Here is a 24,592-nt window from a genome sequence, read left to right as displayed (position 1 = left end):
TTCTCTGTGTTCATCAGAACAAAATAAATGTATACCGATTGGAACAACTCGAGGGTGAGTAAATGATGACGGAATGTTTTATTTTTGGATGAACTGTTCCTTTAACTTATCTGTACGCTGTAAAAAGGCAACTTCAAACAATAAGAGAATACCACAATCGAATAAACCACAAGTTTAGTCTACAAAGAAATTGTTAGCTTAATAACAGCTAATTGCTAATTGTTAGCAACATGTTTAAACTATCAAACAAGTATAAATGAATATACTACAAAAAATTACACACAAAATAATATTTACCCCTCCTACTAAAAACATTTGCCTAAATTACTTAATTTTCTTGTTTGGTGGAACATTTTCCAATTTTTTATAGTGTGTTCGGCCCCTTTTGTATATGCCTGCTAATGTTAAATGGTTTGTTTTAAAAATGTGATAAAGTCATTCAGGTAGCGTTGTGTAAATGTTTAGGTCAACCTATGAGTTTACACGTGGTATGTGTGGATTTTTAGTAAACAGTGCTGTTTAAGTACTGAGTGTACTTGTGTAAGAGGTACTGACAGCGACTTATTCTAAGTTTTGTCACACCGAGGAAGTGACACAGCTGCTAAGGTCAGCAACAGACACGGTGCGCGGGGTCGTTGTCATGGCGTCCACGTTGAGAGCAATAGGTTTGGAGACTGTCTGTGACTCCAAAGGCACACGTCCACTTACACATACACACCCCTTTGAAACTTTTAAACACAATCAAACAGTGCCAAACACTTTCAGACCTGCCACACTGCACGTTCTGTTCACCATACACAAACATCAGAACCCCAGAGTGCCACACACACATTTATTTGACAAAACTGCCTTACAGCAGAGCTTTGCAAAGCTGTGAGCAACAAGTGTAAAAGGCCTTGGGCCACAAGAGGCCTCCGATTTTAACAGAACTTATCCTCTCTTTACCTTCATGTTCACCACGCCAATCATCTGCATATCAATATGCGGCTTCTTTATTATGAAGCTATGGAGGTATTGGAGAGAGGGAGAAATGCATGCTGGGAATGATGCATGCTGAGCCAGAGGCATTCTGGGAGGCTGCTTCCCTGCAGGCTTGGCCTCTGAAATAGCAGCATGGTTAATGGCCCTTTCATGGCTGGGCCACAAAAGCTTTTGTCTGTGCCTAATTCAGCCTATGGTGCATGGAGCTGGGAGGGAATGTGGCACCCAATGCTTTACGTCCTTCCCATAACCCTCTCTCTCTCTCTCTCTCTCTCTCTCTCTGAGATGTGGGTGTATGGATATTACTTGTGACAGGTTCATACTGCTGCCAAGCAACATCTGCATTGTGTTGATACCGAAACGCATACCTCAGATTTATGCAAGAATATGATAATAAATATGTTCATTTTACAAAGAAATTTTACATAAAGAATTTGTGTATATATGTATACAGTATATGCAATTTACAAAGTCTGTGTGGAGTGTGTATATTTATTTATTTTTGTTTAATTTCTTTATTAGAATTTAACTGATTTTGTTATAAAATGATTTGTTCACAGGTTGTTCATTTGATCACAGGTTACCCTTATATAAGAAGATCCAGTGGAACACATACTGTGAACATTACATTTGTAATTTGCAATAATGCACATGCACGCAAACACTTCACAGTAAAACAGTTTTTGTAGTGCTTTTATATTCTTTGAATAAACAACCTCAGACCACAGATTCACCCACATATATTTATCCTGCAATCGTGCCAACCGTGCCATAAAGTGAAGTGCAACATACGGACTACCAACACAGAGAGCCAAACCCTATTCGTCATGATGCACCTATAAACTTCACAAAAACCACAAAAAACAAGCCACAGTCATTCCTTATTATTGCTGCTTCTCAGTTGTGGAATTATTTGTGTATAAACAGCAAACTAATTATCAGGCTCTACATATGGCACCACCATATTAGCAGGACAGGGTAACTATCCATGCATGTCATTGTGTATCTTAAAATCTGTAGCGATTGCTGTGATGCTATATTCAATTATACCTTTCGATTTCCATAATGCTCAAAATGCTTGATATCACAAACATCAGACTCCACTGTCAGTATCTGAAGTGTTCAACTAGTGCGTTTTCCGAATGCCTGTGTGTTTTGGCACCATGAGACAAGTAGGTTCTTTATAACGAAATGCCTTCAAACTTTACTGGCAATAGTTAAGACTCGCCTGCACACTAGTGACCGATGACATGACTAGAACAATGAACAGTATTGAAGTAACTAATTACTGGTGCAATTACAGCATGTGTGCACGCCGGCTCAGTGTGTGTGTAAATTGGAGAGGGTCTGATTGTTGGTGTGTCAACTGCAGCTGTGTCCACATGGGCAGAATGCCCACACGTCTAATAAGCAGTGAAGTCTAATTCATCCTCTGCTATAACGTCGGCTCATATGCCAAGCTAACCAAAAAGTCAAACATGTGGCTCTGACATGGCATGCAAAAACCAGACAAGATCAACCACACACATCGCCACAGGTGACACACGGACACATTTGAGAGCTTTCCATAGTAAACTTTCAGCTCTGGTAAGTGGTGGGAGGTCTTTTGTTTGTCATTTCAACACTGGACAGGTCTGTAATGGTATGATGTCTGCCAAAATTGTCGATTATTGACAAAATACATCGTGCCGGAGTCTTCTCTCCTGTGGTTCCCGTAGAATGAGAGCACGCAGTGTTTCCACATCACATCTGCGCCTGCGGGACTGTGCGATTCAATAGACGGGGGTCACCGCAAACTCTTTGGGGACTAACGCATAGCAAATCAGGGAGAACAGAAAGGGCAACATGAGGGGGATGGGGCTTCTCATCCGTGCGCGCATAACTTCGCTAACATTTGCGTAAAAGAACCATTGCGCACAAATTACGCACGCAAGGTAAAGCAAACACCTCAGTGTAAGCAAGTTGCACTCAAATTTTAAACAGCATTTCTTTGGGACAGACAAGCGTAACTGCGCGTAGATTTGGGAAGGAATCTTCATTGTTCAGATCCCTCCTCCTTCTTGGGAAGTGGGAGGACCCGAAAAGTTCCTCCCAAAAGCGAGAATTGTTCCAAGGCTCAGTCATCCAAAAACGTCCTTTCAATGCAAGAAGTTGGGGAGCCGAAGAAAATGTCGGTGTTGCTGTAGCAGTAAATTACAGGAACAGTTGCGGTTAAAGAGAGAAAAGAAACAGAGGACTTGCATTTCGGTTGGATTAAACGGCAATAAACGGTTGGTGGAAAAAGTCGAAGCCGAAAAAATAGTGGGATTCTACTCCAGACTACTGCACGTTTTTGGTAAGTCTTCTCTCTCCTCCCCCAAAACATCTCTTGTTTTTAGGAACCCCACCATGCTATTCCGAAACATAACTCGAGTTATTTTTCACTTTATTTTGTGTTTGCTGCATATTTGTACTTTTGTATTTCACTGTCTGTAGAAATGTTCGCATGTTGTGCATCACTGAAAGTTTTAAATCCTGTAAAATTGATGCGGGTGTTAGCTTACTGGCTATTTTGTTTCGACGTTTTCTTATCAGATACTTGTTGCAGCATAATAGTGGCAGATGCTACATTGTTTGTTTTTATTTTGTATAGACTATACATGCGTGTTTCTACGTAAAATGCGATTTCGCTCCGGAGAACTGTGCATTCGTTAATGCTTATCAAAATATAAATACAACTATATTTGTGTGAACTTCTTGTTTGATGTATGCATGTAGCATAAATATAGCGTCAGTAAAACTGTTAGGAGATGGAGGAGCATCTCTATTTAAATCTACATGTTTGGCATAGTTTTACAGGACTCATTCCGCTTTAGTAGATGACATTACCATGTTGAAACCTAGTTTACAACAAAACAAACCAAAACAAAACGCATATTAGCACAGTTCTATTCTTCTAATAGTTTGACCATTGCATCTTTCTTAGTAAACAATTCAATTCTATGTGGAAACAGTTTATAAGTCTATAATAGTTGGATATAAACAAACCAAAATCAAACCTGTTGATATAGTTAAAGGACAGTTGCGCTTCCTTAAAACTGTCTTTATTTTTTACTACAACATGGTTGCTGTTTGCTTTTACTTTATAAGGTCAAAAGATAGCACAGTACAATTTGGTGATGCTCAATGTTATCAATGTTATAAACTTTAATGTTGTTGTGTATCAAATATTATTAAGTATTTAGTTAAAAAACATCAACTGACTTTACATGGATAAGTTGTGAACCTCTCTGAACAATTTCATGTGATCCGTCAGTGTCTCAATATTTTAGCAAATTTGACAATAAATTTAATTGGGACCCTAAACTTAAAATCCCTGTTTTAAAGATTAGTCACACTGCCAACCAAGGCCTTTGTTTTGAACTATCAGATAGATTTTTGTGAGCCAGATAGCTCCGCTCGACTGCCAAGAATTCAATTTGAAGAAAAACTGTGGTAGCTCGTATTTTGCTCGAGATGATTGGTGGTCGGGTGGATCAAAGTGGTTCCATAATTGATTCCAGTCTGATTATCTTGTTGGCTTTCATAGTGCTCTGACCTTATTTGGTTATAATGTTGGCAAGGCCTATTAGCCCTGCACAGATGGACGCACAGATTTTTGGATGACATGTCCTCACTGCTCCACATTCTTTTGTGTAACAGGTATCCCATAACAGAGTCAGAGGGGCCTGTCTGGGGATTTGGAAAGCTTGATAACACAATATTGTAGGGGTGAGATGAGCGCATCGGGTATCAGAGTGGCTAGAAGTTGGGACATATGTTTTTGAAGGCTTTCGTTTTTAGTGGTGAAAGACAGCAAATCGCTTAATGAACATTCAAAACGTGTTTTTATTACCCCTTGCGAAAATAGACTTTTGTTTTTCAAGAATAAGCTACACGTTGCCAAATGAGAAAAGATTAGTCTTGTTGAATTGGTTTCTTGGTGCGGCATACGTTTTGGGAAAGTGTTATTGTTTTGTTAAAGGGTGTAACTTTTCTGTTAATTTGCAAGAAAAGACGAGGCAATAAAAAGTACCTCCAGGTTGACGTTCATGTCTGTTACAGCGGGTATGTTCATGCAGCCATAACAGCCTGGAGGAAACAATCTGCGGGTTTGTGCGTGTGTGAGTGTGTGTGTCAGGGATGCTCTCCAATCAGGATTATCTTCTCATAGTGGAATGTACGACTTGTCAGGCTGCCATTTCTAAATGTAAAAGCCTGGTTACTCAGAATTATCCAGAGCTCAAATTATGGCAGCTGTCAGGAGACAATTTTTAGCCTGAAGTGAGGAATAATTACCTCACAAGTATAAAGTCTCCCTTGGGTCTGCACCTGGCCGGAGTTATTTTGTTTCAGGCCATTTTCTGTTTCAATAGGCGCGTAATTACACCTGGACATCCAGGTGGCTAGTTTTCTCTTTTTTTAAGAGAAGTACAGGGGATTTTCAACTTAGTTACTCTCGTTCAACAACAATATACGGCTAATTCTGGAATGGAAACAATGATAAATCTTGTAAGAAATTTGGTTATGGATACTTTAACGCTAAAGATTTTAAATACATCTCCTTCTGAAAATGTTCAGTTTTATATACCGCTAATGCATTACCACATCATTTCACTAGTTGTTGTTATGCTAATTGTTATGACAGTCTTGTGTCAACCTTTTGTTTGACCATGATGTCTCTGACATCAAGGAAACATGCATACAAAGTGGCGTGTTGCTGTTTGTGTAAATTTGTCTGTTGCAAGGGAGTGAGATCATTGATAAACTCCAGACCTCGGTTAGTAAGCAGCGACTGTTTGCAGACAAACAGCTCAGTGTGTGTCAAGCAGATATTTGTACAAAGATTAAGAGCCATTTGACAAGCGCAGAGTAATGGAGACACTCTCAGAGACCATTTAGAGACCATTCACACACACTCGATAACTCGCCTTCAGAGAGCTGTAGCTCACACTGTCACAGTCACACACATCTGCAAACGTACACACTACAGAGGTCCTCTTCATTGTCTAAGAAGTTACATTGTATACCACCGTGTTACGTTTCAATAAAGAACTTTGAGATTTCTCTATTCAAGGGTTGTTTGCAAAACATCAGTGAAACATCAATGTCAGGATTACATTATTACTAGAAAACTTACAGGTTAAATAAACCAAAAATAAACCATTATGTACTCGTCATGTCATAAGAAACAATAGAATTTAAAAGTATACTTTATAAATGTCAGAATGTTTTTGTGCAAAAGATGGACTTTGCTTGTCAACACCTTAAAACATGTATGTTTTTTCCGCGTGGCGGTTTATATTGTAACATAAGACAATATTATAGCTTAGGACCGATATCAGTGTTGCCTTTAGGACACCATGACATGTCCAGAGGCCATGGACTACTGTATTGTTTTGTAGTTAGCCGGGTTTGTATATTTTGTGGTTTGTTTTGCTTTTGATGTGTCTACAAACTGTGCGGTCATGGATGTTGCAGGTGTTTATATATGACAAGAGCTTCCGTGCCAAAGCCAAACCTATAGCCCTAAAAGACCCAGTCATCATACTTGAACTTTACTAAAGCAGTTTGAAAGACATTTCAGACAGTATTATACTCCTAAATGTCCTTTTTGTTTTGAGCTTGTTGTGTCTAGGCTTTTAACAGCCTTTTGGGTAAAAGATAATTATTTCACATGTGCTTTATAAACAGTTTATACGTTCTTTTACATCGGTTTATAGTTAGCACGTCTTATTACTATTTCATATTGTGATTTCCTTTTTGGCAGTCAAGGAACAACAGGTTCCTGTCGAATAATGTGGAGAAATTGCTTGAGATATATAATTGGTTCCATTCACTCTAATGGAAAAGTGGCCAGGTCCTCTGTAAATGCCCCCAACCCTCCATATAACAATTGCTCAGCATGATTCCGTGTGTTTGTTTAACGTGGTTTAACAAGACAATTTAGGATATTGATATTGTGTCTTTAATTTCTACTGAACATTACTTGGGTATATGTGTTTTGTCAGATTCGTTTTGTATTTCAGAGGATAAGACCTCAATTTGTTTTAATGCTGCTTTTGATTTATTACTTTGTTTTAAGTTGTTCTAAAAGTGATCTTGTTACATTGCAGCATATTTTTAGGGTCTTGACGTTTTTTCGAGACCATAATTAATCATTTTTGCTTTGTTCAATCCAGAATACATATTCACAGACGTCAGGCATTTTTTTGCGACTAAAATGAAAAGATGTTTTTTTTCTCTTCACAAACACCTTACAAATACAGAAATAGTTTAATGATCTAAGCTCGTTGAATCCATTTACCCATTTATGACAATATTTTCCTAATAAGGCAGTTTTGCAATGGATTTTGGGGGAACTGGACCTCTCATTATACCTGCCTTAGAGGGGAGCAACACACAAATAGTTAGTCTAATCCTAACTGACAGTTCCCATCGGACGGCCAGACGGAGGAATGCAGTCATGTGACCCTCCACCTTAAACGTCCCAAACTCAATAATTAGCGTGCGCTAGTTAACGCCGCCTTGTTATATGAATTATGCAAATATTGGTGCGGTTAATTGATCAGAGCCTCTGGTCTTGGCTCAATCGTTCGCTTGTTAATCCACTGAGTGGGTCTCATTATTGCAGTTTTTTTGGGCAGGGGTGGATGTTGCTCATTAATACATTGAAGGGAAGGGAGATGGCGGGGGTATTGGCTTGTTAGTGGCCCTTTTGATGTTTAATTTTCCAGCATGGGAAAAACTGATGTCAGTGCATTGTGGGAGCCTTGGCAGAACTAGAAAAGATTCAGCTTTGCCTACACCTGCTAATCTTTTCTGAGAGCCATGAGAACGTTCCAGAGTTTAGTGATGGAGAAGAGCCTGAAGGTGGAGTGGGATCATAGTAGCAGGTGAAGTTTGTCTAGTTTTAGGGTTGACTGTTATATTAAAAATTCATGACATAAGTTATAAGTTGGATTTTGTGAACGAACATATAAACTAAGAGGGATAGTTATTACAGAAATTAATATTCTGTCATCATTTACTCGCCCTCTTGTCATTTCAAACCCGTATGACTGACTTTCTTCTGCAGAACACAAAATATACTTTAAAGAATGTTGTTAACCAAATAGTGACGGCATCCTTTCCTTGCACTATTTTTATGAAGTGATAGTTATCACTTTAAGCAATAATTTTAATAGTAATTTTTTTTAAGTGAAACTGGAAAGTTTTGGACATTATTATTATTATTATATTTCTTACAGCAATTTATTATTACTATTAGGTTTTGGACTTTTTTGCATTTTGAATCTACTTTGCATCTATTGTTTCTCTGTTAAAATGATGTTTCCTTTGAAACGTATATTACCAAATGGCAAAAAAATATTTAGATTCACCTGTTTTAAATCACCCAACACTAACATTAGAAGTACACAGACGGAAAGCCATGTGAAAGTTATTTTAATTCCTCTGTCATTAAAATTCTTCATCTGAACTGTATTTTGGCTTCTTGAACCAAATGGCCAGCAAACTTCAAGCATTCACCATCTCAATTCCCTCACCCTGGTCACTCACCCATTGACAGCCACTCTCTAATTTGGACCCCGAGACCCGCGAATCCCCCCCACATACCTAACCACTCTAGGCTATCCAACCACAACCCCCCCCCCCCCCAATCGACCCAAACCTCCAGTGCTCACTTGGCCATTGAGGTGCCCCCCATCAGCTCTTCCTCTGGCCCTTCCGAGAAGCGTCTCTCCTTTCACAGCGTTCCGTGGGGTTATTGTCCCTGTGTCGGCTCACTGCTTTACAATGACTCTCCACTCTATTAAGATGCGTTCTGCTTGTTACTGTCGCCCAGAGCAACGGGCCTCCCGCAAGGCAGATATGTGCTGCGGCACTGTGGGCCGTGGGCCCGCGCAGGCAGTTGAACCCGGCACCCCTCACACTTGACACCGCATGTGTTTATCTAAAGGGGGGTATTGTGATGTTTGGAGAATCGTGGACGGGGTGGGGGGTTAAAGGACATAAATAGGGTTAAGGAAGAGGAGCGATTACATATTCAGCGACTCAAGATGTCGTAAGGAGATAAACCTCACCAACTCCTCCCCTCGCTCCTCATCGCCTCTTCCTCATCCGTGCGGATAGCAGATGGAATGTGAGCGGTACGAGGGAGGCCCGCAGGCAGCCAAAACCAGTTTTATCCCATTACTAGGGTTGTCAAAATGAATTTCACACACACTAGAGGACAATGGTGACCAGAGTGGCCCTAGAAGAAAGGGGTCCATTTAGTCACAAAGAGGCATTATGAAGTCACTTCGGCATTATGCTTTTTGTCTCTCTCTCTCTTTCGCTCATTCTCCCGCAAACGAGTCAAAACGCACATGCCTTTGTAGGCCCTCATCCAGATGCTTAGATCAATGTGATCCATGATCTCTAAAGGGTCACATACTATAACAGGCGGATGTTTTTTTTACCTGTGGTACTTATGAACGCTTCACATTTATTTGTTGTGCATAATAAATAAATTGCAGTGCTAAAGAATCTTCCATTAGTTGTAATCTAGAAAGTGTTTGTCTCAAAGGTGAGGAAATGAGCCGGATAGACCATGTGTGTGTGTTCACAGACTTTTGATGCCTGTGACAGGTGGCTTGACAGCAAAAGACTTTTCGACTTGCATTCCGACAGCTGTTATGTTGATTGCTCACGACACACAGCACAGCTTTGCAGGGTGTTAATAACGTAATATTGCTATTGTTCAGAACTAGAAACTGCAGTTGTATTTGTAGTAATGGCAACAGTTGACTATCATTTGCTGATGGTCTACAGATTAAAAGCCAAAAGGTTGTTTTTCTATTAAGAACATGCTATGAACTGTGATCATAACTGTGAAGCAGCGTTTATTAATAACAGTTGTTGTATCACTGTTTTTGGGATTTGTGGAAATAAGACATGGTTGTTGTTTGCAATAATAGTAACAGTGATGAGTAGTATTAAACGGATAGTTAACCCCCAAAAATGAAGTCATTATTTATTCATCTAATTTAAATCAGAATTTGAATGGGACTTTTTCTTTTAAACAAAAGAAGATATTTTGAGAAATGTCTCTGTGGTTTTGTGTCCGTTCAGTGAAAGTCAATGGGGTCCAATGTTGTTTGGTTAACCAAATTCTTCAAAAATAAGTTGTTTTTTTCTGACATCATACAGGTTTACAATGCCATAAGGGTGAACAAATGACAAAGCAGTGTTCTTTTTAGTCTTCTATTAGTCTGGTTAAAAAAGCTGTTGTGTGCTTCGCTAGGTGTAATTAGCCACCTCAGTGTGTCTGGAATTAACATTACACCGTTTGTATTTCACATACGAAAAAAAAAAAAATGCTGCGTTTGTACGAAGCAAAGAAATCGATCTTGGTTTTAGCACGCTGGTAAATAGAAGAGATGACTTCATTACCGACATTTTCTGCCCATTCCAGACTAAATAACATCTCTCCACAGCTTCATACAGACCGCACGACTTGTTTATTTCTGTTGTTGGAACGGAAAAACATTTATTTAGGGCCAACCCCAAAATCTGTAAATGGCACACATTCTATTCCGTCAGCAGAGTTTGGCTAATAGCTAATGGCTATGTACCTTCCAACTCCAGGAAAACAAGTTCAAGTCCCAAGATGTAAACTTTCACAGTCTTTTATTTTGCATATTTTGTGAGTTCTGTCCTGTGGTTCCCTCCCATGTTTGAATTCTCAATCTTTCTGTAAGGCTTCATTAATCATTACGTTCAATTGGTGTGTGTGTGTGTGTGTGTGTGTTAGAGAGAGAGAGAGAGAGAGAGAGAGAGAGAGAGAGAGAGATTTGCAGTCTGGGAGCAGTGGACCACCCTCCTCCTCCTGACGGGAAGTTGTTAGTTTAACCTGACAGGAAAGAATTCAGGAAACTTGGCAGTGAGAGCCGAGGGAGAGAGAAATGTTCCCCTTCCTGCATTAACTGTTCATACACTTACCATCTCTCGCTCTCTTACTCTCTCTCTCCGTTTCTTTTAATGTCTTCATAAAGATCACATTGCACAGCTCAATATTCACCACCCTATTGTTTTTTGTTCTGAGACTTTTTTTTCTTTTGAACCCGTGCCTGTATCAGTTACACCTGGCTGGCAGAGGTTCAGGTTTCTAGTGTTTTTATCCGGGCACCCGCTTCAACAGCACATGGCTGATTGATGTGGGTGCAAACGGATGTGTTTCAGTTTGTGTTAGGTGATGCACTTAGCAGACACTGTATGTAATGGTTGTTTTCACTTTGAATTATCCCGTGTACTGGACTTAAAACTATTATTGAGATTTTAATCATATAGTTTTAAGTCAGACACGTGCCTTAAATAATAATGAAAAAACATACTTTATCTTAAACTTGAACTAATTATGTATTTTTGTTGTAGAGTTAAATAAAGTTTTGTTCGTTTAAACTTTATTGTCCACCGCTGTGGAAATTTTAAGAAAAAAAATGTAGCAAACTAAATTATGGAAAATAAAAATCCTTTTTTATGTGCATGATGCTGCAAAGGACTTGAGGTGCTAAACCTCGACTGCTGGAAAAACAGCATATTTTGTTCATAGTGACATATAGTTTCATGGCTGATTTATTTGTCGTGCTAAACACTTTTTTTTTAAGGTATTAACGTTTTTTGTTCTCTCTTTTCCCGCAGGAGTAGTGTATGGAAGATGTCGGGGATATTGGATTGGATTCCCTGGGAAAGAAAGCGGAAGATTCAAATTGTCTGTGCCCTGAGTGCACTGCTGTGCTGCCTGCAGGGTAGTTTTGCACTTAAAGGTATGCTTCTGTTGTTTTCTTTAAATAAAAGTAATGTAAAACTAGTCCAGCTTACTATGGGGACATCGCTGTTGGTCCATACTCACCAAGATAAATGTATATGTAACATAAATTTATAGCAATACTTGCTGTACACTGTACCAAGTCGCTGCTGTCCTTTTAAGACCTTGTATCTCTGTATTTTGTTATTTTTAGTTTTTGTCATAAATCATTATTGTCATCCTTTGTTTGTCACTGGGCACTTTGGGAAAATTTAACCCTTAAAAAGTAGTCAAAAGCGCTTGTCAACTTTGCCAACACAGTATTTAATCATTTAAAAACTACAGTTAATTTGGACATCACAACGAAATCTAGTAGTTTGTTTTTCATAATTGATATATTTTAATTTATCTTGCTTTACACTTTCTGTTTTTAGAAGACGTCCCGGTCTTCACAGAAGAGCCTTTCTCTGTGGTACAAAAACTGGGAGGCAGTGTGACCCTGCGCTGCAGTGCCCTGCCCGACCATGTCAACATAACCTGGCGTCTGAACGGTCAAGAGCTGCCAGCTGGGGGCGACGAGGAGCTTGGAGTGCTGGTGCAGCCTGGCTCGCTGTACATCCCTTCCCTTTCAAATCTCACCGTGGGCAGATACCAGTGTGTGGCCACCACCAGCGTTGGATCTAGTGCAAGTGTGCCGGCCAATGTTACCGCTGCTAGTGAGTTGTCACAAATGCTCTCAAACCCCGACGCTGTAGTAACATACACTCATATACATACAGATTTGTTGTACAGAAAATTTGAGCTGTCTTTATAGGACGTGTGTGGTTGTGTATTATGGTTGTGTGCCAGGCATGAGCAGCACTGGTGTGCGTGTTTACCCCAAGTTAGTCAGCATTGGAGCACGGGAAGGGGTGTGTAACGTGACCCACCATAATGTCTGTGCCTGTATGTGTGGCTGAACCACGGGCCCCAGTAGCAAAGGGCCTCCTCCCTGTTCTCCAGTGCTTTCCTCTTGAATTTAAGGGAACGGAAAAAGAAGGAAAGTAAGAAACTCAATTTAGTAAGAATATATTTGCATAATAAGGAGCCATTTGAGTCCATGAACATGAGTGCACATTTGTGTGTGTGTGTTTATACAATGGGCACCAAACGTTTGACCAAAGGGCACATGGTTTTATTTTCTCAGATGTATTCAAGTTGTATTATCGCATATCAGTTTGGGCTAAAAGCGTTATTAAAACGTTATTTGCGAGTTAAAATTGTGCTTTAAAGTCAAGATTTGATCTTATCGCCACTATATATGAAAATGTGCCGAGACTGCATGCGTTTTTGTGGGATATTGTGAGCAGCATTGGTTCGGCGGGGCCAGTCGAGACAGGATCTTCTGTCAAGATGAGACGCGACACGAGATTCTTGACACCATCTTTTGCTCCGCGGAGCAGGCACGCTTTACATCACCCTTCTCTCAAACTCTCTGTGTTTCTGCTCCCGACATTTTATGGTGGATTGCATTTCACTCCTCTCAAAGATCATTTGTTTTTGCTAACCTCTTTTGCCTCTCCTTCTGTTTTTTTTTCTCTTTTCTTCTACTTGTGCATTATCTGAAGTGCTGTGGGGCACACACGTGTGAGATGTAATTGATAAGGCCTATGAATCAGGAGTGGAGGGCGGCTAGGGGCGCGCAGATGCGAGTTCTTAGCAGGGGCCCTCATCTCCTGATGATCCCTTATTGGCCCCTTTCTTTAATTTAATAAAGACCTCCTCCCATAGACCCGGCTCCTTGGGGAGGACGCTGCGTGCGCGATCGCAGGCATGACTTTTTCTCGTGTATCTGTATTTCAAAGCTCTGCCCATTTGTTTTTGCTCTGTGAAAGCACTTGGCTATCTGTCTCTGTTGGAATTCTGTCTTAAGTGTCTCCCACTGGGAAAGCTGCTGCCCGCTTGAGCATTATTTCAAACTCTCCTCGAATTCCTCAGCAGACAAGTGAGACTCCCCTACTTTCAAGCCAAGAAACATTCCTTCTGCGCTCTTCGTCTCTCTCTCCCTCTCTCTCTCTCTCTCTGTCTCTCTCTCTCGCTCGCATATAAACGCAGCTCACATATGTTTTTAATACATAGCTTATCAAATTTTCAATAAACTCTGATTCAAAGTTATACACACTGAGGAAAGTTATTTTTCTTGAGCGTCTTTTAAGACTACACACAGTTTGAGCAACAGTGATGATTCCACACAATTTGCAGTGTCATCTCAATCTGAGATTTGTAAAAGACACATACACACACACACACACACACACACACACACACACACACACACAGACTACACTACTCTAGACATAAAAATGATGAATGCTAAGTAACTGTGCAGCACATATGAAAGCATTGCCAAGTGGAGTTGGAAACGTGGCTGATGTATTTTATAAATACTATTAATCCTGTTCGACTCCCAGCATTCCCTGCTCTCCAGGAGACCTTGAATGTACCGCGCACATACACAAAAAAAGCCCACTTCCTCACACACAAACACACATACAAACATAATGGAAGCATATAAACATTAATTTCACAATTTATCTGTGTGGTTTGTCATACTCAGCCACTGTTTTCCTCTCTCCCCTTCTCTCTCTCTTTCTCTCTCTGTGTGAAACAAAGAGTAAAAAAATAGACATAGAGCACTTCCTTTTTGTACGAATACTTATTATTGTACTGTTGCACACGATATTGCCAAATCATCAATGCAAAAGTATTGAAGCTTTGTTTGCGTAGCTTTTACCATGAAATTGTGGTTCATATGAAATATGCAAAATAATATACACTATACATAATGTAAAACAATCATTCAACAGCATTTACTCTTGTGTTGTCTCCCTTATTACCCCTCATACACCTGAGGCACTCATGAGGGGGTCAATGCTTTGAGGACCGGGAGATGAAGGGAGAGTCAAAGGAGGGGTTAAAGGTGTACACTGAGGAATTTAGGAGAGCATGCTGGCAGGGATGGGCTGTAAAAAGACCCTGATTGATTTAGCAAATGGGTTGTCACGCTGGGTTTCCCCCCCCAAAACCTCTCTTCTTTCAGCTTTGTATCTTTTTTAAGGCTTGCCTGAGTTAAAAATGTTATTCAACATTTTTATCATTTTATCGTTATACATAATTCACTAATCAGATTCTGATTATTTACATTTTTCTCTCATTTCATCCATAAATGCGTTTTTGGTTCCCGAAAGAATTTACGAGGAACTGTTTAAATCTTTTCCTCCCAGATATTTTGGCACAGTTTTTCCTGTTGTGCATAACTTCGACTTTACTGATGCCAAGCAATATAACCGAACTCTAGAGAACAATAAAACGTTTTGATTTGTTACGGGAGAAATGAGCAGTCGGGGAGATATTTGATTAAATTCAGGGGGTTTTCAGGACAACGCTGGGCAATTTTTCTCCTCTGGAAAATCTTTTCCTTCACAGAATGACACGCATAGGAAGACATGCGTAAGAGGAGTTATTCTCAATAGTTGCTAGCCAAACTGCTTTTTCTTCCTCGAAACTCAAGAGAACAGGTCACCTTTGGCCTTTGACCTCATTTTAGCCCGGACTGTCTTGGGCTCTAGAAAGCCAGACTTTGTGTCTCCGTTTGTCAGAGCTATTGGGTGTCTGCCCATTTGATATCCCAGTAGATGTCCTAAGCACAGACGCACACCAAAGCTTCTCAGCTTTCCCGAATGGAATACAAAGAGGCTTTATAAATGTCAGACTTTGCAAAAATGGGTCAAAGTTTGAGATGCGTTTTTGATTTTAAAAGTATTTCATGTTAAAAAGGACGAGTTGGCTGCTCAAGACTTCAAAGCTGTGTGTTTGAGAAACTGCATTTTTCTTTGTGCAATTGTTCACGTTTTCTTGTGTGTTTGAATGCAGAGCTGCGAGATTTTGAACCAGATGACCAGCAGGAGATTGAGGTGGATGAAGGGAACACAGCAGTCATCGAGTGCCATCTACCTGAGAGTCAACCTAAAGCTCAAGTCCGCTATAGTGTCAAACAGGAATGGCTGGAGACATCTAAAGGTACTTACATTTTAAACTAGGTCCATTTATTCCTCTACTTGGGGTTTTCTCGCATATTTCCATCCAGAAAGATACTATAATCAGTATCAATAATAAATTAAGTTTATAATCTATTGTTAGTTTTTTTTGTTTAGTCTTGAGTGGCAGAGCAACAGTTTGCAGAGAATCATGCAAATGAGATCTTATAAACTTGTTAATAGCTCACAAGCTGAATAACAGCACATTTGATTTAATGGCACAGGCATTTGAAGGTAACTCTATCGCCCCCTTGAGTAGTGAGGTTAGCTGGCGCCACAGTAATGTAAGAACACAAGTATGCACAACAGGACCACACGCTCGCAAAGTGTCGGCCAAGCAGAATTTTTCTTGGCTTTACTTCTAGATTTATTGCTGAAACCTAAGCACCACCGCCATTGTATCTCCTTACAAGCCATCACATTTAAATACTTTTTCTGTCATTTTAAAAAGCACACTAGCTGATTCTGGTATGTGGTGTTTGATGGCTCTTGTCTTGTTGAGAGTCAGGTCTTCAGCGCTGTCTGGTCTTGTCCACTCAACAAGGAGTAGTGTTTTCGCACGTTTGTCTTTTGTTGCAACCTTTTGCACTGTTTAAATGATCAGTGTAATTATGATCACACCTTGGATGGAAGCTAATAACTGGGTTGCAAATAATTGTTCGGGTAACTCGAGTCACGCAATGATAACAGAAATAAACTGTGAATCTGTAAAATGCTCTTGACAGAACCACCTCTACCAAGCGAAATAACATTATTAACGCATCACACGAAGCAGCAAAATTACAGCTGAAGATATAAACTGGGATTTACTCAATAGTTTTATGCTACGATTCTCTTGATAGAAATTGTATTAAACCTAAGCAGTCTTTTGTAGATTCTGTAGAAAAACCTAATATTCAAATAGTCCGTTATCGTGCTTCTAATATAACACTGTTTCTCTGATGTTGTCATAGGAAATTACCTCATCATGCCGTCTGGAAACCTTCAGATAGCCAATGCTACACGAGACGACGAGGGTCCTTATAAATGTGCCGCCTACAACCCTGTCACCCAGGAAGTAAAAACCTCCACCTCTACAGACCGCCTACGCATACGACGTACGTATACAAAACATACAAATGCACACAAACACATTCTCAGTGTGTCGGTAGTGTAGCACTCACTTTGTTTGAACCTCTCCAGGTTCAACATCCGAAGCTGCACGCATCATCTATCCGCCGGCATCTCGGTCCATAATGGTGAACAAAGGCCAGCGCCTCGTGCTGGAGTGTGTGGCCAGCGGCATTCCCACTCCCCAGGTCACGTGGGCTAAAGACGGCCTGGACTTGCGAAATCACAACAACACCCGCTTCCTGCTTAGCAACCTGCTGATTGACGCGGCGAGCGAGAGCGATTCGGGCAGATACGTATGTCACGCCGACAACGGCATTGGGTCTGCAAATTCCGCTACCGTCCTGTACGACGTGCAGGTGTTCGGTGAGTATGTTTGCAGTAAACGTGGTGTGTTATTTATGCGTCGGTGCACCCATAATGTAAAGTTTGCTCTTGTAAAAACATATGTCGTGACTGGTAAATTGGCCCCCAATTGAAAACACGGGGGGTAGCCCTCAGGCAATATGAGTTTGAGGGCCCCTGCTGTAGGAGTGGTATGCGTGTGCTGGCAACATTTCAATTTCCACTCATTTAAAGGTTGTGTTTGAGATAATAACCATGCATCGGCTCCGGAGGGCTTGGAGCACATTATGCTTGTAATAAGCATCCAAAAGGAGCCCACAGTACATTTATCTAAACCGAAAGCGTACGCGCCGGATCGAGTTTCGGAGACACCGATGAGGTTGTTTTTGGAGGTCTGCAGCTGTGATTAATTAAGCCGCTCTAATGAGCTTGAGTTGATTCACTAGCAGCCAACCATCAAGTGTGGGAGAGAAAAAAATCCACTTGCTCCCAAACTCCTCTCAGGCAGCATGTCTTCACAAACAGCCCTTGTGGAGATGCACTCCGTCGACACTTATGTTGATTTATGCCATTCAGCCCGCACATCGCCCGCCCTTGCTTGAAAGACACGCAGAAACCCACGCAACCCAATGTTTTCGCATGCACTCATCTGAGATTCCATTTGTTTTCTCAGAGCCCCCGCAGGTGCGCATCGAGCTGCAGCAACAAGACGCGGCGTGGGGCGACACGGTGCGTTTCAGCTGTCAGGTGGGGGGCAACCCAACGGCCACTGTGGTGTGGCTACACAACGCACAGCCCCTGAATCCGTCCCCAAGGCATCGGATTTCACCGCAGGTGTTGCGCGTGCTAAACGTCGGGCAGCAGGATGATGGTGTGTACCAGTGCATGGCGGAGAACGGCGTGGGCAGTTCTCAAGCTGCCACGAGACTCCTTACTGTCCCGACAGGTATGTTACTGTGTAGCCTGTATTTATAGACCACTTTGCAGGATGTAGCACTAATGGTTTACCTTTTTCATAAAAAAAAATTTCGTCCGGATATAAATAAATCGTAAAAACATTTGTTTATCATTTTGATTCGGTCATAAATGTTCTTTTGGTTATATTCTGTTCAAACATTGGTGCATTCTGTTCAAACATTGGTGCAGTGTTAAAAACCGTTGGACCAGTGTTTACATTTTCCGTAGTGGTCTGTAGCCCGTTGTATGATATATTGGTGTTTTCCTATTAGTTTGACTTAATTTTATAAGCCCCGCCTTAACTCCAATAGGCCAATCATATTATTTGCAACATTTTACAGAGTTTATTAAAAATGTATTTATAAATAAAATAAAAATAAAATTTTAAGGCTATTCAAATCATTTTAACATAATTTACACATAGGATACATGCTGTGTTTTGTCCATTTTTCATATCACCGTAGTCCGTTAGACACCTTGTATTTGCATATTTCGTAATCTTTGTTTTGCCATAAATCATTATTGTAAGTCACCCTTAATGTTTGTAACTGAGTTTTGCAAATATCTAACCAATAAAAAGTATTAAAACCAACCAATTCGGACATACAAGGTTTAAGAAGGGTATTGATGCTGTATTTAATATATTTAAATAAACAGCATTATGTCTTTTATTCAACTGTTGATTTTATCATCCTGTGTTTTAGTGCCCTCACGATCCGGAAAGATACCCATGATTCGGCCAATGAGCCCAGACAAGGTGTTGCGAGAGCAGCCGCCCGTGAAGCCTGTGGCCACCAGCGCAATGCTGCCTCTCGACTGCTCTGAGATCAGAGTCTCGCCTCCCGAGGCTCCGATTATACTGAGCCAGCCACGCACGGGAAAAGCAGACTACTATGAACTTACCTGGAAACCACGGCATGACGGAGGAGTACCTATGCTGGAGTATGTCATCAAGTACAGAAAGGTACAGCACCGCTATTTTCCAAATGTCTCCTTTTTACTTGGCCCATATAGCCAATGATCACCTAGCAACCACTCGGCGCTATATAGAATCACCCTAGTAACCTCACAGAGTACCCTTAAATGCAATAAAAACCTTATCAACCGCATAACAATGTCATAGCAACCACCCAGAAAATGTAAGTCTGCTTTTCTTTAGAAAATGTAAAGTATAGTTTATTCTTGCAGTATGTAATGCAAAAGCTTTTATTTATTGGTGTGCGTTTTCTGTACTTCCTGTCATAGGCTGGAGACTCTCCTAGTGATTGGATTACCAGCAGCATCCTGGGTTCCCAGCACAAGCTGACTCTGACCAAACTGCAGCCCGTCAGCCTCTACGAAGTGGAGATGACCGCTAGGAACTGTGCCGGGTTTGGGCAGCCCGCCATGATGACTTTCAGAACAGGCAAAGGTACGCAGACACACAGCTGCTTCGAGATTACTCTATCCTCACAAATCCTAATGCATAAGGGTACTGTTCGTAATGGCTCCCCAAATAAATAAACGGAGCGCAGAATGTCTCGATTGACCAATTAAAGTTGCATGTTCCAGAGAGCAGTGTAATAAATCACTTGAATGCTCAGGTTCTGTTTTAGATAAATGAGTAATGAAAGTAAATAAAGAGGGCTCCTTTCTTTTTCGGCAGGGAGAAGAGTTATAGGGGCTCCAAAAACACCAGTGGTGCCACCACGGCTTTCACGTGAGTATACATTTTGTCCCTTTAATAATAATACTGTAGGTTTACTGTGGTACTTTTGTACTTCAGTCTTTGTTAGAGATGCTTTGTGTATGAGACATACACAGGTTTGTTAGGGAATTATACTAATATGACTGTTTTCTTGATAACTTATTGTAAACTCATCCTTGATTTATGACGAAAAGTAATGTGTTGCTTTACTCGTACGTTTGTGTGTGTGTGTGTCTATTTTGCATGCATACACACTCCCACAACTCGCTTAATTTTATTGAAACTATATTTTATTAAGGTCTTGTGTTTTCTTTGCAGCCCCCGAAGCTCCAGACAGGCCCACTGTCTCCATGGCGTCAGAAACCTCAGCTTACGTGACGTGGATCCCCCGCGGGAACCGTGGCTTCCCCATCCAGTCGTTCCGCGTGGAGAACAAGAAATTGCGTAAAGGGGGCGGAGACTGGGAAGTGGCTGTGCTTAATATTCCACCCTCTCGCCTGTCAGTCGAGATCACAGGGTTGGAGAAAGGTGAGTCTTATATGGTAATATCAGCTTTGTAGTTGTCCAAACCTGTTTGATTTTATTCATTTATCAATAACAAGATGATATAATGAAGATTGCTGGCAACCAAATAATATTGACTTTCATGTTTGTTTCCTGTGGAAGAAAACTTTTTTTTTAAAGAAAGTTTTGACTCATTCCTTGTCTTATCATTGCGTTGCAGGAACATCATACAAGTTCAGAGTTTTGGCTGTTAATGTGTTGGGAGCGAGTCCACCTAGTGCTCCCTCTAAAGCATACACCGTGATGGGCAGCGGCCCACCAAACCGACGACCCATCGACGGACCCTACATCACATATAATGAAGCCATCAATGAGACCACAATCATTCTCAAGTGGACTGTAAGTGCTTGTCATTATCTTTTTATTTCTGGCACCTTTTATACAGTCAAATTCATAATAACTTCGTTTTGGGTTTGAATGAGTGTTTTATTTTGTTCTCTTTACAGTACACAGCTGTCAATAACACTCCCATATATGGCTTCTACATCTACTATCGACCCACCGATAGCGACAATGATAGTGACTACCAAAAGGATGTGGTTGAAGGTAAAACAAATATCAAAATGTATTAGTTAATTTTGACTCATTATCTGTGATATATTTGCGATTTTGATTCACATGGTAGTCCTATGATTTGCGGTTTGCATTTAAAGAAATTTTTTAAGTATTGCTGTGGTGTGTTTTTTTTAGGTGACCGATATTGGCACTCCATAACAGACCTACAGCCTGAGACGGCCTACGACATTAAAATGCAGTGTTTTAATGAAGGAGGCGAGAGCGAGTTTGGCAATGTAGTCATCTTAGAAACTAAAGGTTTGTTTGCTTTATCTATTATTCTGTTTACAAACCACTTCCTACACTCAAGAATCGAATGGAGTGGATATTAATTGAAAACGTCTGTATGTACTTTCAGCACGCCCTCACCAGAGAACCACACCTCCTGAAACATCCTCCTCCAGACCGGACCATCCTGGAAACCCTGTGCCACGGCCTGGTGATCTGCCTTACCTGATTGTGGGTGTGGTACTGGGAGCATTTGTTTTCATCATCGTGGCTTTCATCCCAATCTGTTTGTGGAGAGTTTGGGCCAAACAAAGTGAGTTTAACAACAGAAACATGTTAACCAGTCGAAGGTCTTATTTAAAGTAATGTTAGCTGTTTCCAGAATTGTTGCCAGTTTTTGGCACATTAGACATGCCTCTTTTCCACAAATCGTACCCACCAAAGACATGTTTAGCACCACAAGGATCCTTGGACACTTTTAATTTAAAAAATGTTCCTGTTTGCAGAACAAACCCTAGATATGCGCTTTCCAGCTTTGGCAGCCACGGTTTCTCCATGTCAGTACACCATGGTGCCCCTGCAAGGACTGGCTCTTGGTCGGCCAAGTCCTGTAGACGCCCACCTGGCACCTGCACACACTGTCTATCCTCCTAAAGGAGAATATATCCCAAATGGGAAACACACTTCGCAACGTCTCCCCAGAGAAAACCAGGTAATTTTAAGAGAATGGACAGTTTGAATTGGACTTTCCATTTTGTGTAAATGACTGTAGTTATTCAACAGTAACCCCCTTGTATTATATTCTGTATTACAGCAACAAAACTATCAAGAATATTCTTTTTTATTGACATTTATCAAACCTTTGTCTCTCATGTAGGAGGGTGCCATCTTTGAGTATGAGAGTGATGCTTTGTTGCCTCCGAAACAGTCTGAAGCGCAACCACATAACCACAATTACTCTAATGGGTAAGAATTCATGTTAAGTGACTTATAAATATGTGGACGTTTACCCAGGGACTGTTAATATTTGAGCATTGAACATTCTTAATGATCTTTTGGATATAGTGAATTAGTGCATTTACTACCTTCTCAGCCAGTTATTGCATGAGAATTTAATTCAGTTATAAATGCTGTTTCATATTGAGTTTAAGTTAGTTGCTCTATTTCAGTTCTTATATATTTGTTAGAAATACTAGGAACAGATCTTTGGACTCATAAATCATGTCTGCTGTTTATAGGGTACCTTGCTGTCCTGAGGATGGATGCTGTCAGCCAAGTGACTCCCCATCGCAGGTCATCAGCTCATGTGACTCTACAGACAATCCTGACTCCATTCAGGACAATCACTTCCTGACTGAAGCAGTTTACATGGAAGGGGAGATGCCTGCAGGTGTGGGTTGATCCATTGGTATTCATGGGTGTTGTTTATAGTTGCAATGTCAAAACATTATGGTTATGTAGCTCCAGCATTTGGGGGATTCACTGTGCTGGAATGTTCAGTAGTACAACGCAGAAATTAGTTTTCTGTATATGTGAAATACCAGGTAGACGTACAAGGTGTTTAAATATGAACCTTTTTCTATCTCCACAGATTTGGCCCTGTTCACAACAGCTGATACAGGCATAAACGGGTTCCTTCAAAATGCTCAGCGACAGGAAGTGAACACAACTCCCAACTTGAGACAGCTTGAAGAACCAGGGACACATGATCCAAAAGATGGATAAAACAAGACTTTAAAAAACAAAAAAGAGAGAAAAGCTATTTATTTTTGTATAACAGATGTTATATTTATATATTTATGCCTTTGTACATAGTATAGTTTTTTGACTGTGTATATAAAGGTTGTTTATTTCAGATGTAACACATATTTTTGGTATATTTGTCGGTCACCATCAGGACATTCGAAAACATTTTTTTACCGTGCTGTAAAAATGATCCTTAGGTGAGATGGGAACAACCTGACACCTTGATGCAATGCAGTTTTATCTGTTGAACATACTGTATCACAGTAATAAGCTTCAGATTTCCCATTGGCAAGATTAGCTAATGTTGAAATACAACTAGTGGAAAAAGAGTGTTGTAATAAGTCAGTATGTTGTTATGTGCCAAGCTTTGTGACGGATGACTGTTCAAAAACACTTTGCCGCTACGTTTTGTAGAATGTATACACCTTATTTGCATATGTATTTTATGCATTGTATATCCAGATGTTTTATGGCTTGTAGATGCTATTATGAGGTTACTCAAGACCACATCATTTTTAACTGCTTCTGCAAAGGGTTTCTTCAGTTTAAAATAAGGCTTTATGCGTGGTGTAATTCTCAATCAGTGTTTTTACAGCTTGTATATATTACTAAGAATTATATATTTTCACAATTAACAAAGATAACGAGTATATGCAAAGTATATGCATTCTGTGTGTGTAGTAATATTGCCTATGAGAAGACCATATATTGTAGGTATTCATTTTTTTATAAGCCTGAATGTGAACATTTAAAAAATCGACACGCCTACAATATCCTGATTTCTGTTTCAGACTGGTTTGTGGTCTGCTTGTATAGTTTACACTCCCTGATGGATTTTCTTTTGGAGACCTCCAAATATCCTGCATCAGTATTAGCTTCCTCCCACTGTTATGAATACATGAAGGAAATGATCAACTCCTACATATTCTAGAAGTGTAGCTGCTTTGGTTACATTGATTGAGCAGTATTGCTTGTAAATAAAGCTAAAGAAACACATATTTCCTGCTGTCAATTTCATTGTTTGTTTTTGAAAATCCAAGTGCAAGAATAATGTATTGGTTAATATTTGAGTTCCAAAGCATGGATAGTGTAGATGTACACACTTTGTATTGTTAATACAACATATTTCTGGGAAATAACTGGACTGCAATATTTTTACATGACATTTACCTAAATTACTTTGATCTTGTATATAAAATGATCCTTCACCCCAAAAATGAAAATTCTGGTGTTTATTCACCTTGTCATTTTCAATTTAAAAATTCTGCAGAACACAAAAAATATTTTAAGAATACTGCTAACCGAACAACAGCAGTACTCGTTCACTTGCATTGGTTTTGCTGCCATAGAATATAAGTGAATCGGTTCCGCTGCTGTTTAGTAGTTCTCAACTTTCTTCAAATTTCCTTTTGTGTTCTGCAGAATAATCAAAGTCATACAGGTTAGAAATAACAAGAATTAAAACATTTTGGGTTACTAGCCCTAATAACATCCATCACAATATATTATGGGATTATAACGGTCCCAAATGCATTA

The 24,592-nt window shown here is 40.2% G+C and overlaps 1 protein-coding gene across 1 annotated transcript; it reads left to right on the top strand.

Annotated features, from left to right (window-relative positions):
- Positions 1-2,415: 2,415 nt before the first annotated feature.
- Positions 2,416-24,268, top strand: boc (BOC cell adhesion associated, oncogene regulated). The gene is made up of 19 exons (XM_079447658.1): positions 2,416-3,316; positions 11,683-11,807; positions 12,223-12,504; positions 15,701-15,847; positions 16,818-16,961; positions 17,047-17,340; positions 17,993-18,265; positions 18,981-19,240; positions 19,522-19,687; positions 19,922-19,975; positions 20,282-20,491; positions 20,688-20,866; positions 20,974-21,073; positions 21,218-21,340; positions 21,441-21,623; positions 21,817-22,022; positions 22,188-22,276; positions 22,549-22,700; positions 22,902-24,268. The coding sequence occupies exons 2-19, from the start codon at positions 11,699-11,701 to the stop codon at positions 23,033-23,035; spliced, it is 3,105 nt and encodes a 1,034-aa protein (XP_079303784.1). The 5' UTR covers positions 2,416-3,316; positions 11,683-11,698; the 3' UTR covers positions 23,036-24,268.
- Positions 24,269-24,592: the final 324 nt, after the last annotated feature.

Source organism: Barbatula barbatula (assembly GCF_947034865.1).
Source record: "Barbatula barbatula genome assembly, chromosome: 23".
Classification (NCBI taxonomy): Eukaryota; Metazoa; Chordata; class Actinopteri; order Cypriniformes; family Nemacheilidae; genus Barbatula; species Barbatula barbatula.
Note: the sequence above shows the minus strand (reverse complement) of the source record. Positions and strands in the feature narration are given on the sequence as shown.

Bases quoted from the DNA above. Each gene is read 5' to 3' on its own strand.
- boc (XM_079447658.1), top strand. From the start codon at position 11,699: ATGTCGGGGATATTGGATTGGATTCCCTGGGAAAGAAAGCGGAAGATT. The intron at 16,962-17,046 runs GTACGTATACAA...GAACCTCTCCAG, and splicing joins AGACCGCCTACGCATACGAC to GTTCAACATCCGAAGCTGCA. The intron at 18,266-18,980 runs GTATGTTACTGT...CCTGTGTTTTAG, and splicing joins ACTCCTTACTGTCCCGACAG to TGCCCTCACGATCCGGAAAG.